Genomic DNA, 12,936 nt, shown 5'->3' on the forward strand with positions numbered 1-12,936 from the left:
CGGCAAGAGCTGGAACTTAGTGGATGCATTTCGAAAACATCTTAAAAAGGTGAAACCAGGCGGCTGAATTACATGGGGGGAAACAAATTATGAGGGTCTTTGAGGATCTTTTAGCTTCCTATTAAATCATTCTGGAAGGATGGATCGTTCTACGTTCCGAAGGAAACCCCCGATCAGTTTCAATATTATTGTTTAGTCTTTACTCGTACATTGTATGTATGCTAAGACTGACAAAATTGTAGGCTTTCAATAGAAGCAGCTTCTTGGTTTTTCTACTGCTCTCATAACAAATTTTACCACCCAGAACAACATAAGATTGCTAACAAAGAAAAATAATTGAATGTTATAGTTGTTTGATACATTTCCTTCAAACTCTTGGACAACGACAATTGATATGAATCAATAGTTGCGATATTGTCTATTCTGTTGAGGATAGTAATTTTGTTGAGAATGGTAGTTCTGCTGAGAATGGTAGTTCTGCTGAGAATGGTAGTTCTGTTGAGGACTGTAATTTGCCTCTGGCATAGCCATCTCAGACAATAAAGAAGTTTTCAAAAGCCACCCTTCTGGTTCCTCGAGGAATTGGTTTGTGTCGATATAAGTTTTAAGTTTCATGATGATTGGATTCAGCTTTGGATTTTGTTTTGATTCCAGGGCACCCAGGAAGTGGCGAGATATGATATTAAGTATCTTCCGGAACTGAGTTTTGTATGTCTTGAAGAGTGCAAAACCTGTCATCTGTGAAACACAAAATTAAGGTTGCTTAATTGACGGAAGTTGTACATCCCTTTCAGGAAAAGGAAGAAGAAAAAGCGAGCTTGGAATGAAATTATGCCAGCTTGCTTCATGTGATAGTAAAAAAACATGGGATTGGTTCTTGTTCCACAACTATTTTCAGTGAACAAAATCGAACTAGTAGTTCTGTGACCAACTTACTTCCAGGAAACTGTTCAGAGCTACTGCCGTGTATATGTTGGCTGGGAGTGAATTCAACAACCTGGCAATCCATGCCCAACCTTCCTTCAGACCATGTAGGTTTTGGACACCGCTAACTTCCGTCTTCCACAACAAGCAGAGCAGTTGGCCAGTCAGACGGCATTAAAAAACAAAGCGAATAAATGAGGATCATGCAACTAGAGAAGTTGGTGGATTGCTTGAACAGCTTGGTTTATAGTGTTCACATATTTAGGTTCATGATAGACGTTAGCTGATGAAATGAGAAGTACCAACCTGAACTAGTGCTCCATAAAGTTTCATATAAGATGCCACACCTTCCAAATAACTTTCACGGCTTTCAGCCTTCCCATCTTCTTCTCGGAAACCCATCACTTTAAAGTAGTCTTCTTTAGATATTGTTGACTGTAATGGAAACCAAAAAATTTAATATTGAGTCTTTAAAAAACCACATCTTACTAATTAAAACACAAGACTTGATATATTTTTGTACAGAATTATCCTTCAAGAAGGATTTTCCTGAGGCTAAGCCAAACTAACCCACCTCTGAGTAAGCTACATGCTTTGGAACAGTGTATATACAAGCCTTATGGAGCTCCGCAAGAAGAAGATCCATCGCAAGGGGAACCTGATCCATAGACAAATATTTTAAAAAGGATACTTGAGTTTCTAATGCAATGACAGAATGATGAAGCCTTGCATTCCATTTCCAGATATTGCATTACCATGAGGTCTACTTTGACTTGCGTTTTGATTAAAGTTTCACTAGGAGAGCATACAAAATGTTAAACTTCTAAACTTCTAAAGAACGAATAGAAAGGTGATAACCTGTGAAGTAACAAGAACAATGACATGCCCACAGGCAAATGCAGTACTGTTAAAGTTTGCACTCTGGGTTGAGCATTGAGACACAACCTGTGAAATGAGAGTGGTTGACAGTTTTAGTAAATAAGTAAACTCATTAATGCAATAAAATGCGAAGGCTGCATAAAGAAAAGAACTCACAGTCTCAACTAATGACATGATAGTCAACAAAGCTTTTGCAAAAGATGTTCCGCACATGAACTCTATTTAATTTCCTAAAGATACTAAAATAATTTTTTCCCTTTGTAAGCACAATGCAGATTACCTTCTTTGCAAACATAACAGCACTAATTGATTGAGGACATAGAGGATCATTAATAAGTCTAATCAGTTCACTCGCTTTTGCTCTGAAAAACAGAAAGTAGAAATGAGGGTCAATCAATTTTACTCAGCTTGTAAGATATCAAAATGTACAACTAGAAACCTTTCAGCAAACAGGTTTCTGCTTTGGAGAACGGCTAGTGCAAAATATACGGATTCTATTGAGACAATAGTTTAAAAATAATAATGATTATAAGAAAAGAAAACAAAACCACCCACCTGACACTGTCTCTATTCCCAGATATTTGCTTTATCCGCCGACCAATTTGCAATTCATAACTACGAAAATCCTGTCCAAACATGAGGCATGAAACACAAAACCTTGTGAAAGATGACCTGGAACCAACTTTGGTACCATGGAAACAAGCTTTTACGAATAAAAAATATTAGATTAGCTAATTCAGTTGTATAGACTAATTGCGCATGTGGAGCTATTCATTCAAGGCAAGACAAGTAAGCAAACTACCTACTTGCAAAAAACTGAGTATATAAGACAAGTTTTACTATTTCTCCATTAGCTTTACTACAAAGACTTGTTAACATGTTATCAAAGTACATATACGAGTATTCAGGAGATTAAAAGAAGAAAGAAAGAGAAAAAGCAAGAAGAAACAATCACCTGATTATGACTCAATCTGAAAGCCTGGTTATTTTCATCAACCTCCTTAAACTTTTGAAGCCTTTCAACCTCTACTCGTAGAGCACTATCGGCAGCCCTAACTAAACTACCTGTCACGATATTGAGGACTATTATGCTTGCAAGTGCACCAAATCAAATTAAAGGAACATGGATACTGTATGAACTTTCCTAATCCACTTTAAGGCTACCACAAACTGGAAATTACAGGATTCCAGTTAGCGAAAAGAATTCGAACGTAACATAGACTGATAAAAGGCTGAAGGTTGATGGTAGCTGGAAAAATTCAGAGCGGATAATACAGGACCAAAGTAAACGGCAGACACGAAGCCAGAGAAGTCCCGGACATCTAAAGTACCTGTTGATGGTGAAATATTTGATCCAGATCTGCCAGGTTCACTCCTGTTTACATCTTTTAGTGTTTGAGCAGCTTCCCTCTTTTGTGTCTCCTCACTTGCCTTTTTTGCATTCTCCGTGACTTCTTTTTCTGCAGCCTCTTTAGCTCTCCGATTTTCTGCTTCAAAAGCTGCTGCCTTTCGTGCTTCTTCAGCCCTCTTTTTCACAGCCTGCACCTCAGCAATAACAATTTTGGCTTAATACCTTCTGGAACAACCAAAATTGACTTAGCTGTCTCAAATGTTTAATACATCCGCACCCACATGATAAGAAAACACAATTGTATCCTCCCCATCACTAGTTCTGAGTTTTCAATAACACAAAGGAGGATGAGTTCAAATGCTTGGAAAACATTTTAATTAAGTCATTAACAAGAGTATATCCAGTTATCCACCTGAAGTAGACAAAACCTGAGATGAAGATTGGATCAGAGAATGTTTGTGCTAGACAGGGTTAAGGCTGTCAGAGGGTTGTAAAGTGGCTGGTGGTCATGTATGTGGGTGATGGAAGGTACTAGGTAAGAGTTGCTAGAAATCACTTTATGGTTGAAAACAGAACCACGAGAATTTTGTCCAAATGTCTTCTCAATATAGACAGGAACATATACCAAAATACCTTACCAACCATTCTTCCATCTTAGTAAACCGTTCACTGTTCGACTTTTAAACTCTTCCATGGTGACAAACTCTCCATAACTCATTTTATCGCAAGTTTATGATACCACATGAAGCAACAACACAAACGTATAAAAGATCAATTGATCCAACAAAAACAAGAAGTGGCCTTTAAAAACTAACAAACTCGAGTTGAAACAGTACAGTAAAGACCGAGTAGAAAAGATAAACTGTATGAATAATTAACTACTGAGATAATTATTGGGAAGGAAATAACAACTTCTAGGCACAAGTGGTAATAATTCTGCAAAATGATAAACTATGATTGGTTAAAAACTTTAAACCTCATTAAGTGAAAAAAGAAGTTTCCAAGGCCTATTTGTATCTGATAAGAGTATGTGTCTTTTATCATAGGAGTGCCAAGTGCTAACTATCAGCAAAAATTATGAAAGTAAAAATGATGTCAAAAACTACTACCTCAGATTCCGCTTTATTCCGCTTTAGCTTTTCCTGGCGCATCTTATCTTCACGGAAAGCTTGTTCCTTTCTTCTAGCTTCCTCATATGCAGCAGCATTTTGTATTTTCCGCTCTTCAATTTGTGATTTTTGCTCATGATCCCTCTGGACTTTTAATAAGTGGTTCTCCCTTTTTTCTGCACTACATTAGTATCAACAGGTGTGAAATTCAAGATAACCATTTGAATATTGATGATAACTATAATGCCAGCCTTGAAATCTATCAAAAGCATAAGACTCGTTAAAGAGTCAGCTTATCAAACTCGTAAGGATGTAGTTATCATTAAGATATGCACAGAATTAACTTATAGTTTAAACATGCACTCATTATGGAGATAACCCGACTAATAGTTTTTTTGAAACAACTTACACTGTGCGACAATGATGCATATCTATTTTACTGTCTTGCTCCCTTTTGTGATCTCTATCCTTTTCAACCTGGCTGAGTGCAGAAGCTGACCTCTCATACACATGCATCAAATCAGTTTCTAGCGATTTCACTTTGTTCCTGACTTTCTCCTAATGGAAAAGGAAGACAAAGATAACAGGAACATTGTCAATGACTGTAAAATACATTTAAAAAAGGAGCTAACATGGATATAGTCCTATAGAACGCTGCTCTCAAGACGTATTCCTAAACTCTCTGAGAAGCTAAGCAAATTCCACACCACACACATACACCAAACAGAAAAGAAAGAAATGAATCTCACTTTAATCTCTTGATGGCATTCATGCTCCAATTCAGCTAAAACACCATCCAGCAGTCCGACTCGACCCATCAATTGCATCTGATTCTCTTCGATAACTGAGTCACCATCCCCAGAGCTCTCTGAGTCACTGAAAAGGAAGTAATCAGTATGAACATAACTCACCACAGACCTGACAAAAACTTAATAAAAGTCACTAAATAAGAACATTTTATCAGAAAGAATAACTTGATAAAATCATTTTTATACCTGGAATCAGTAAAAGAGAATCGTCTACCAGTTGTAACTAACTGTCTATCATTAACCCCATCATCATCGTAATCATAATCATCGTCTTCAGATACTCTCATCACAAAACCCCTCTGCCTCTGACTACTTCTACTAACCACTTTCTTACTGTGTACTTGGTTTTTAGTAAAAGGTACAATAAGGTTAGAAGAGGAAGATGAAGTTGAAGAAGTGCCATTTAGTTTAAGTTCTAAGGAATTTAATTCAGATAATAAAGAATCTAAATTCCAATTTGGCTCAGGGTCTGCTGTTATTATTACTCCATTATTCGCAGTATTCTTAGAACAAGGTAGTTCCAATTTTATTGCTCCCCTGAAAATAACAAACATGCACAATCAACATCAATAAAACCTCAGAACAATACAATATCAAACAAAAGTACTTTGACAAACAACAACATTGAATACAAACAACTTACATTATTAGAATAAGCTGATCTCAACAACAACAACAACAACAACAAGAAAACCCCTAAATTTTAGGTCATATAATTTAATTAGGGGTTTAGTATGTTTTCTGATTGAGGAAATTGTGTAATTTTAATCAATGATGATGAGGAGGAGAAATAAAAACACTAAAAAAGGGGAAAAACTTTAAACCCTGGTATAGTATTCTGGAGAAGCATGGTATTGGTAGTAGTTGAAATTGAATGAAGTAGCGGTAACATCCCGCTAATCGACCGTTTGAAGATCGTCTTTTATACCGTGAAAAATAGATTAGAATTTAAGCAACTTGTAAAGGTCAATGCTTGAATATACCATAATTATTAGAACTAGATGTGCGCCCGTGCTCTGCACGGGTCCAGATTGGCATTCCCAAATTGACAATGGTGCAGTTTGTTCAATTGGTTTCGTTTTCATGAGATCCTTGGGTTGTCTATAAATAACGCCCTCCAGTCCACTCCTGGTCGGTGCGCCCTAATCTTAACAGGTTGAGGTTATCATAATTCATAGCACAAAGCGCAACAAGGATAGATAAAGCAAAAAGAACTCACCAAATGTAAAAAGAACTCATAAGCATCAGCAAAGAAAACCAACACAAACTACACCAAATGCAATTGTGATATTCGTTTACTAATGAATGCACTGTTACAGCAAAACCAACCAAATTAACAACAATTTGTCTACATTTATCTCCCAGACTAATATCATAATGTTTTTTAAATGCCTATTTTCAATGAATGAACGCGTAATTTTCCACCCAATCTTCTTATATCAGCTTATTTTTATTGTGTAACTTGCCAGAAATTGCACATCGCTAGTGCTTCTCAGAGACACCTATGGGATCATGAATCATCTCTAAAAATTAAAATTGTAGACCTCTTAAATGAGCATCAGCAATATTGACAATCAAAGTTCACACGGTAACATCATCTTCAGCACCTAGTACTTGATTTTCTTGTTAATAAGTCAGTTTTGAGTCACAAATTGTTTTTGGAAAGAACATTGGAAAGTAGCATGCATAACAACAATAATTACAGCATAATTCACACCGTAAGACCTAAAACTTAAAAATCACTTCTCGGAACTTTCCAATAGCATTCATCTGATTTCCTGATTGTATGCAACCAAACAAAGTCACAAACAATAAACAAAAAGGTTGGTATCAGTATTCAGTTAAACTGCAAGGAAATAGTGGAAGTTATCAACTGAGATTTAACCTAAGCAAGAGGAACAACAGAAAGTATTGATGTCAGACATTTTTAACCGTGGGCACATCCCACTTTTTCCATGATTTTAGTGTCAAATAACCAGGATACGCATTTTTTTTTTCGTAGTGCCTCCATAACAACCTTTGACGCCCTCAGGGTAGAGCATATGTTTTCTAATGATCTGAGTTCTGACTCTATATGTGTGCTTAACATCACAAATTCAGAAACTCAGTATTGTGCACGATCGTGTAAGATAGTAGGGAATTGGCATATATAAGACAGCACATAAAATCACTTGATGACAAAAGACATACCCTTCAGAGTTACCTGTTTACATACTATCTGCTAATTTAAATATCTAGCATAAGAATTACTACCTAAAATATAAATTTAGATCAATGCGTACAGATTTGCCTGAGCCAGTCAAAAACTAGAATACCGTAGAAAATAGTATCAAAAACATAAGTTTAAAAGCTATATCAGGTGTTTGAGTATCTGCAACATTGGGTTTATAGCCCATGCACAAAGACTTAACTTATATGCCATCTATGGGGAGTCGAACCTATAACTACATGGTTGAGGGCCATGTGCTCTACCAATTGAGCTAAGATAGCAAGTAAAAATGTGGAAATTATTGTCAAATTCCAACTTAGATTTCACATGTCTAATTAATTTAAAATGGCGCTGAGCATGAGGATCCATAGCGAATATCACAATGGTAAGGTTACCATATTTTTTATTCTAAAACAACAAATATCACCAATTTTTCAAAGGACTAAAAATATTGTTAGTACAGAACCCAAAAAAAAATAAGCGACATAGTGATGGTCTCATACCTTTTTAGAGTGTCATATTTTGCAAGCCGTGGCAATGGAATAAGAATGGTATACTCCAACTCGGAATTGTACCCTGTCATAACCTCCATCAGTATATCCATGACTCACAGTCCATTCTATGCCTAAAAGATGACCATCCAGTTGCAAATCGAGAATAACAAAGTCTAGCACCAAAAACAAAAATAGTCAGACAGTAATGTAATTTTTTGGTTTACATTTTTTTTTATCCAACTACACTAAATCAAATAATTTCCGTTATAAACACTAGTATAACACGCACACGCGATGCGCCTGCCATTCCTTTAAAAAAAATATCAGACTCTATATTCAATAAATTTCAATCCATAATATTTGTTTATACAAAAATGATACTTTTAGTTTCTCTCCACAACAAAAGAATAAATCACAAAAATCTAAAATGGATACCTTTAGTTTCTCTCTAGTAAAAAATACATTAAGCTCCTTCTTATTCCCACCTAATTGTTCATTTCAGTCCATAATCTTTTAAGTCATAAAGATCCCTGCATGTTTCACAAACTATAACTAAGTCAGCTTTTTACAGTAAATGAGACCACCAAAGTACAATTAGTAGTATGTACGACTTATAGAGCAGAAGAAAGTGAATATGCACAAAAGAAAGTCTAGATCTTCTCATTCTCATGTTCGAGCTTGCTCTGGAATTTTAGGACTTCCATGGTATGGAATTCTGGTTCTCTATTGTGGTTGAGCTTTCTCTGTGATTTTAGAGCTACCTAACTTATCAAACATCCTTAAATTTTCTCCTAGGCATTTTCGCAAATATTTGGCATGCAATCTGATAATTAGATTCCTAAGCATTTCAACATACAACTACAGTTTATAAAATAAATGTCTTATGAGGGAAATGTTGGAATCATGAAACCATTCGGAAAACACAGTTGAAACTGAACTCAACTAAAGTGGATAAACCTGTACATGTCTCAAAAACAGAGATAGTTGTATATTAGGAAACAAAGATATAAAAGAGAGATGGTTGGATAAACCTGTCCATCAACACATCAAAGATAGTGGTATAATTGAAATCTCAAAAACAGATTCAAATGAGCACGCAAAATCATTAATTGAAATCATTGTCTCTCACACAAATCTCAAATGTTTCTCTTCTTTTCTCTATACGTAATTAACTTCGTATCACAAATTGCGAAGCTATTAAGTGTAACAATGACAAAACCACATTGTAATTAAAATTGTAAACAACAAATAAGGAAGAAAAACTGAAACCATTTTACTAACCAAATTGATAAGTTCTTGGAAGCAAGGAGATCGCAGAAAGGAATCAAACGATGATGGTTAATTGAAACCATTTTTATTACGTACTACTAACTACACTACTATACATCTAATCACCGGATACATGGTGGGTTAATACAGTGGTTAATTGATGACCCCCTAAATACTAATAGCAATTATAAGGGGCATGGTATGCCATTTCTTATCAGATTTAACTCGATGAATCATAAGCAACTTATTTTATTGAAAATTGCATGATGATACCTACATACTGCAGTTTAACTCTCTTCGTAGTCGGTTATTATCAGTCATGTCATCTCTCTATACATCTAGTGTATCTGCTGTTTGTGTCTTCCATTTTGAAATCTTAATCATTGCTCTACTGCAAGTACACTGGAGTAAACAAAGCCACTATATGGAAAAAAATGTAGGTTCATACATTCCATTCAATCTTCTTTTATGTCTACTTTTCTGAAACTCTCAAATCTAACTACTTACTAACTCTACAACAAAGCCATTAATTACAGTCAATTACTTAGAATGATCAAATGATTAGGGCTAGAACCTAAAATCCTAAAATGGCAATAATTAAGGCTCTAACATTTATCATTCACAATCAACAATTGCTCTTGTCAATTCATAAAACCCAAACTAAGTTGTGAAATTCTAAAAAAAAGTACCCAAAAGGCCAGAACCCACAACCCTAAATCACAGATTTGATATAATAACAAATAATATTAGTACAACATATATTCAAGAAACTAAAAATGTTTCAGAGGAATTCAAAAAATTCAAACTTTTAGTAATGAACACACAAATGAGTTATTGAAATCACTGTTTTTTCTTCTTTTCTCTCTTTTTTTCTGAAACCCATAACTGTTTTGAGGGTAATTAACTCCATATCACAAATTGCAAAGCTATTGAGCGTAACAATGACTAATCCATACTGTAATTGAAATTGTAACCAACAAAGAAGGAAAATTCCAACCAATAGTATTTATGAAAAGAAAAAAAACTGAAAACCCAAACCCTAAATTAAGTTTTTTTTATCTTCCTCCTCTATGTTTAGTTCTGTAATATGAAAAAGAAATTTGAAATTCCAAACCCTAGATTAAGTTTTTTACCTTTTCTGTGATGTACCAATCGAGGATTGAGGATAGATCCGATCAATTCTTCGGTTTACTTTGTTTTTGTTTCAGTGAGGCGTTAGGTTAATTGAGAAGAACGGAGAAGATGAATTTCTCATGAATACGATATCAGTGGCTCTTTCTTCTGAAGATGAGGAAAGAAATTCTAAAGATGAAAAAGGAAAGGAAAAAATGGAAGTTAAAATGTGATAGCAGGGTTCGAACTCGGAATCGTTAAGTCGACGTATTACAGATCTAACCTCTCTACATTTTCTTTTTTACGTAACTTTATGAAGAGAAAACAAAAATCCGGAGGGGCATTTTTGTCATATTAAAAAGCTTCACAAAAGGTAGAATTCACCAAAACGAACCCTTTTGTTTATTATAGTAATATATAAAGATAACACCTTTGATTAGGGCTGCACATGGGCGGGTATGGTCGGGTATAAGCTAAAACCAACCTCGCACCCATAGGCTGCGAGTTTTTATTTTTATAACCAACCCCGCACCCACAAACAGCGGGTGGGTGTTAATATCCGCACGCTGCGGGTTGGGCGGGTATGGGTTTAAGTGGGTTTAACCCGCTTTTTTTCAACAAAGCCAATAACAGTCAACAGAAGTCAATAACAGAGGTGTATTAGCAGTAAATCAGGAAACAGCAACTGTGGTTGCAGTGAAAGTACTAGATCTTCAAAGACGAGAATCTTTCAAAAACTTCACGGCTGAATTCAAAACATTAAGTTCCATCCAGCATCCCAGTCTCGTGAAAATACTGACATCTTGTTCTAGCGTCGATTTTAATGGAAATGAATTCAAAGCTATAGTCTTTGAGTTCATGCCAAATGGGAGTCTCGAGAACTGGTTGCACCCAGTTACATTTGACGATCGACTTCAAAGTTTGACAAGGAGATCATTGAGTTTCGAAGAGAGACTGAATGTAGCCATAGATGTTGCATCTGCATTAGATTATCTCCATCACCACAGGCAAATGCCAATAGTCCATTGTAATCTAAAGCCAAGCATCATTTTGTTTGATAATGATATGAATGGTCATGTCCGCGATTTTGGATTAGCTAAGTTTCTAGGTGAAGTCACTACCAATGTAGAATCGGAAGATCACAACATTGGTACTTCAGTCAGGATAAATGGCTCGATTGGGTACGCTGCTCCAGGTACGAAAGTTTTTTCAATTCCCAATAACTTTGCATAATTTGTAGCAATCAAAAAATATCAAAACGTATGTTACATTATATCTTACGGGTTTTTCGGGCGGGTATGAGCTAAAACCAACCTCGCACCCACGGATAGCGGGTATTTTTTTTCATAACCAACCCCGCACCCACAACGGACAGGTATGGACTAAAAACCCACGGGTTTAGCGGGTACGGGTGGGTATGGGTATCGTGGGCGGGTCTTGTGCAGCCCTGCCTTTGATTAATATAACTGCAGTTGTTCTCTTAATAGAAGTTTATCATCCATAAAGGATCAGCTTGGACAATTGCTTCATCTTCTATTGTACATTTTATCTCAGAATTTGAGATATTGTATCCTTACTGTACTTTGTGTTTCTTCTTTCATAATCCATGAAATAAAAATCCAATCATAATGTCACCCATACCTTGATCTGTTAAAACGTATGGAAATGTCAAGATTGCTGAAAGCACTGCGAGGAAGCTAATAACGTTGGAGCCTGGAAATACTGGGAATTATTTGCTTCTTTCGAGTACCTATGCTTCTAGAGGACAATGGGAGGAAGCTGCAAAAGTGAGGGTTGCAATGAAGGAGAAAAGGATCGATAAGCTTCCTGGATGTAGTTGGATTGAAGTCAAAAGTAGAAATCATTGTCATGAAATTCAGTCGAAACGATCAGCTAATGAAGGAGGTCAGTAGCATCCATACTACTTGGTTCATCGCCTCAATGGAACAGCATCGCGTGCACCTCCATCCATATTAATTGCTTCATCATTTCAACAAATAACTGTGTCAGGTGCACTAGGATCCATGTACCATATGTTGTAGTCCATTGGATGCGTTAATGACTGACAAGAGCAAGAACTTGGTGGATGCACCGCTGAACGGCAAGAGCTGGAACTTAGTGGATGCATTTCGAAAACATCTTAAAAAGGTGAAACCCTAGTTAGCAATTCAGCGAACTATTCGCGAATTATACGCGAATAATTCTGAATCCGTGGGGACAAGAACTGACTGACACATACAAACTTTCAGGGGGTTAGTCCACGAGTGAGTTGGAGGGAGTTTAATGTATTATGAATCTTGGGGATTTTGAGGGAGTGTAAGAGAGTATTGGGAATTTGAGAGAGTTTGGTGTGTTGAGTGTAGGGAGTTTGAGAGACTCTCCCAAAATCTCTACTTTTTTGAGAGATTTGGAGTGAGGCAAAAATACACTATAAACTCCCTAGAACTTCCCAGAACTCCCAAAAAAAAAGGGCTTTTTAATAAAGTAACCACCTTTTTGAACCATATTTAAGAAACTGGCCGTTTTTTTGAATCTTTATATAAACATGCCGATATTGACATTTTCCATCCCGTTTTTTTCAAAAAACGGATTTAGGTAGTTAACTGGCTATGTGGCAGTTAACCTGCTAGGTAAAAGACGACTTAACCCTCGTCTGAGTTCGTAACCAAACCAGTATCGAGTCAACTCGGTGACTCATTGCAACGGTCGGATTTGTGACGGTCGGATTTGTAACGGTCAGATTCAGCTTCATTCATATAAATTAGGCCCTGCAGAGAAG

The 12,936-nt window shown here is 36.2% G+C and overlaps 2 protein-coding genes across 4 annotated transcripts; one reads left to right on the forward strand and one right to left on the reverse strand.

Moving 5' to 3' along the window:
• Positions 1-154: 154 nt before the first annotated feature.
• On the reverse strand, positions 155-10,351 carry LOC113298570 (protein GLE1-like). 3 transcript variants are annotated; one of them, XM_026547337.1, is made up of 16 exons: positions 10,178-10,351; positions 8,211-8,305; positions 7,785-7,948; positions 5,259-5,609; positions 5,013-5,139; positions 4,673-4,821; positions 4,264-4,444; positions 3,135-3,342; positions 2,759-2,868; positions 2,359-2,429; positions 2,084-2,165; positions 1,783-1,869; positions 1,499-1,582; positions 1,231-1,359; positions 937-1,059; positions 155-738 (listed from the first exon to the last, which is right to left on the reverse strand). In XM_026547337.1, exons 3-16 carry the CDS (start codon positions 7,883-7,885, stop codon positions 400-402), a joined length of 2,142 nt encoding a protein of 713 aa, XP_026403122.1. In that variant the 5' UTR covers positions 7,886-7,948; positions 8,211-8,305; positions 10,178-10,351; the 3' UTR covers positions 155-399. The 3 variants fall into 3 exon arrangements, with proteins under 3 accessions (XP_026403122.1, XP_026403123.1, XP_026403124.1); XM_026547338.1 differs by having other exon boundaries at positions 8,211-8,321; XM_026547339.1 differs by lacking the exon at positions 8,211-8,305.
• LOC113295308 (probable LRR receptor-like serine/threonine-protein kinase At3g47570) lies at positions 9,364-12,070 on the forward strand. Its single transcript, XM_026543655.1, has 3 exons — positions 9,364-9,441; positions 10,791-11,360; positions 11,831-12,070. Exons 1-3 carry the CDS (start codon positions 9,364-9,366, stop codon positions 12,068-12,070), a joined length of 888 nt encoding a protein of 295 aa, XP_026399440.1.
• The last annotated feature ends 866 nt before the right edge of the window (positions 12,071-12,936 follow it).

This window comes from Papaver somniferum, chromosome 7 (genome assembly GCF_003573695.1).
Source record: "Papaver somniferum cultivar HN1 chromosome 7, ASM357369v1, whole genome shotgun sequence".
In the NCBI taxonomy this organism is placed as follows: Eukaryota; Viridiplantae; Streptophyta; class Magnoliopsida; order Ranunculales; family Papaveraceae; genus Papaver; species Papaver somniferum.

Coding starts and splice junctions, on each gene's coding strand:
- LOC113298570 (XM_026547339.1), bottom strand. CDS start 7,885: ATGGATATACTGATGGAGGTTATGACAGGGTACAATTCCGAGTTGGAG. Junction 4,822..5,012: donor AATGCCATCAAGAGATTAAA/GTGAGATTCATT, acceptor CTTTTCCATTAG/GAGAAAGTCAGGAACAAAGT. Junction 2,869..3,134: donor AAATATTTCACCATCAACAG/GTACTTTAGATG, acceptor ATATCGTGACAG/GTAGTTTAGTTAGGGCTGCC.
- LOC113295308 (XM_026543655.1), top strand. CDS start 9,364: ATGTCATCTCTCTATACATCTAGTGTATCTGCTGTTTGTGTCTTCCAT. Junction 9,442..10,790: donor TAATCATTGCTCTACTGCAA/GTACACTGGAGT, acceptor AGCCAATAACAG/TCAACAGAAGTCAATAACAG. Junction 11,361..11,830: donor ACGCTGCTCCAGGTACGAAA/GTTTTTTCAATT, acceptor GGAAATGTCAAG/ATTGCTGAAAGCACTGCGAG.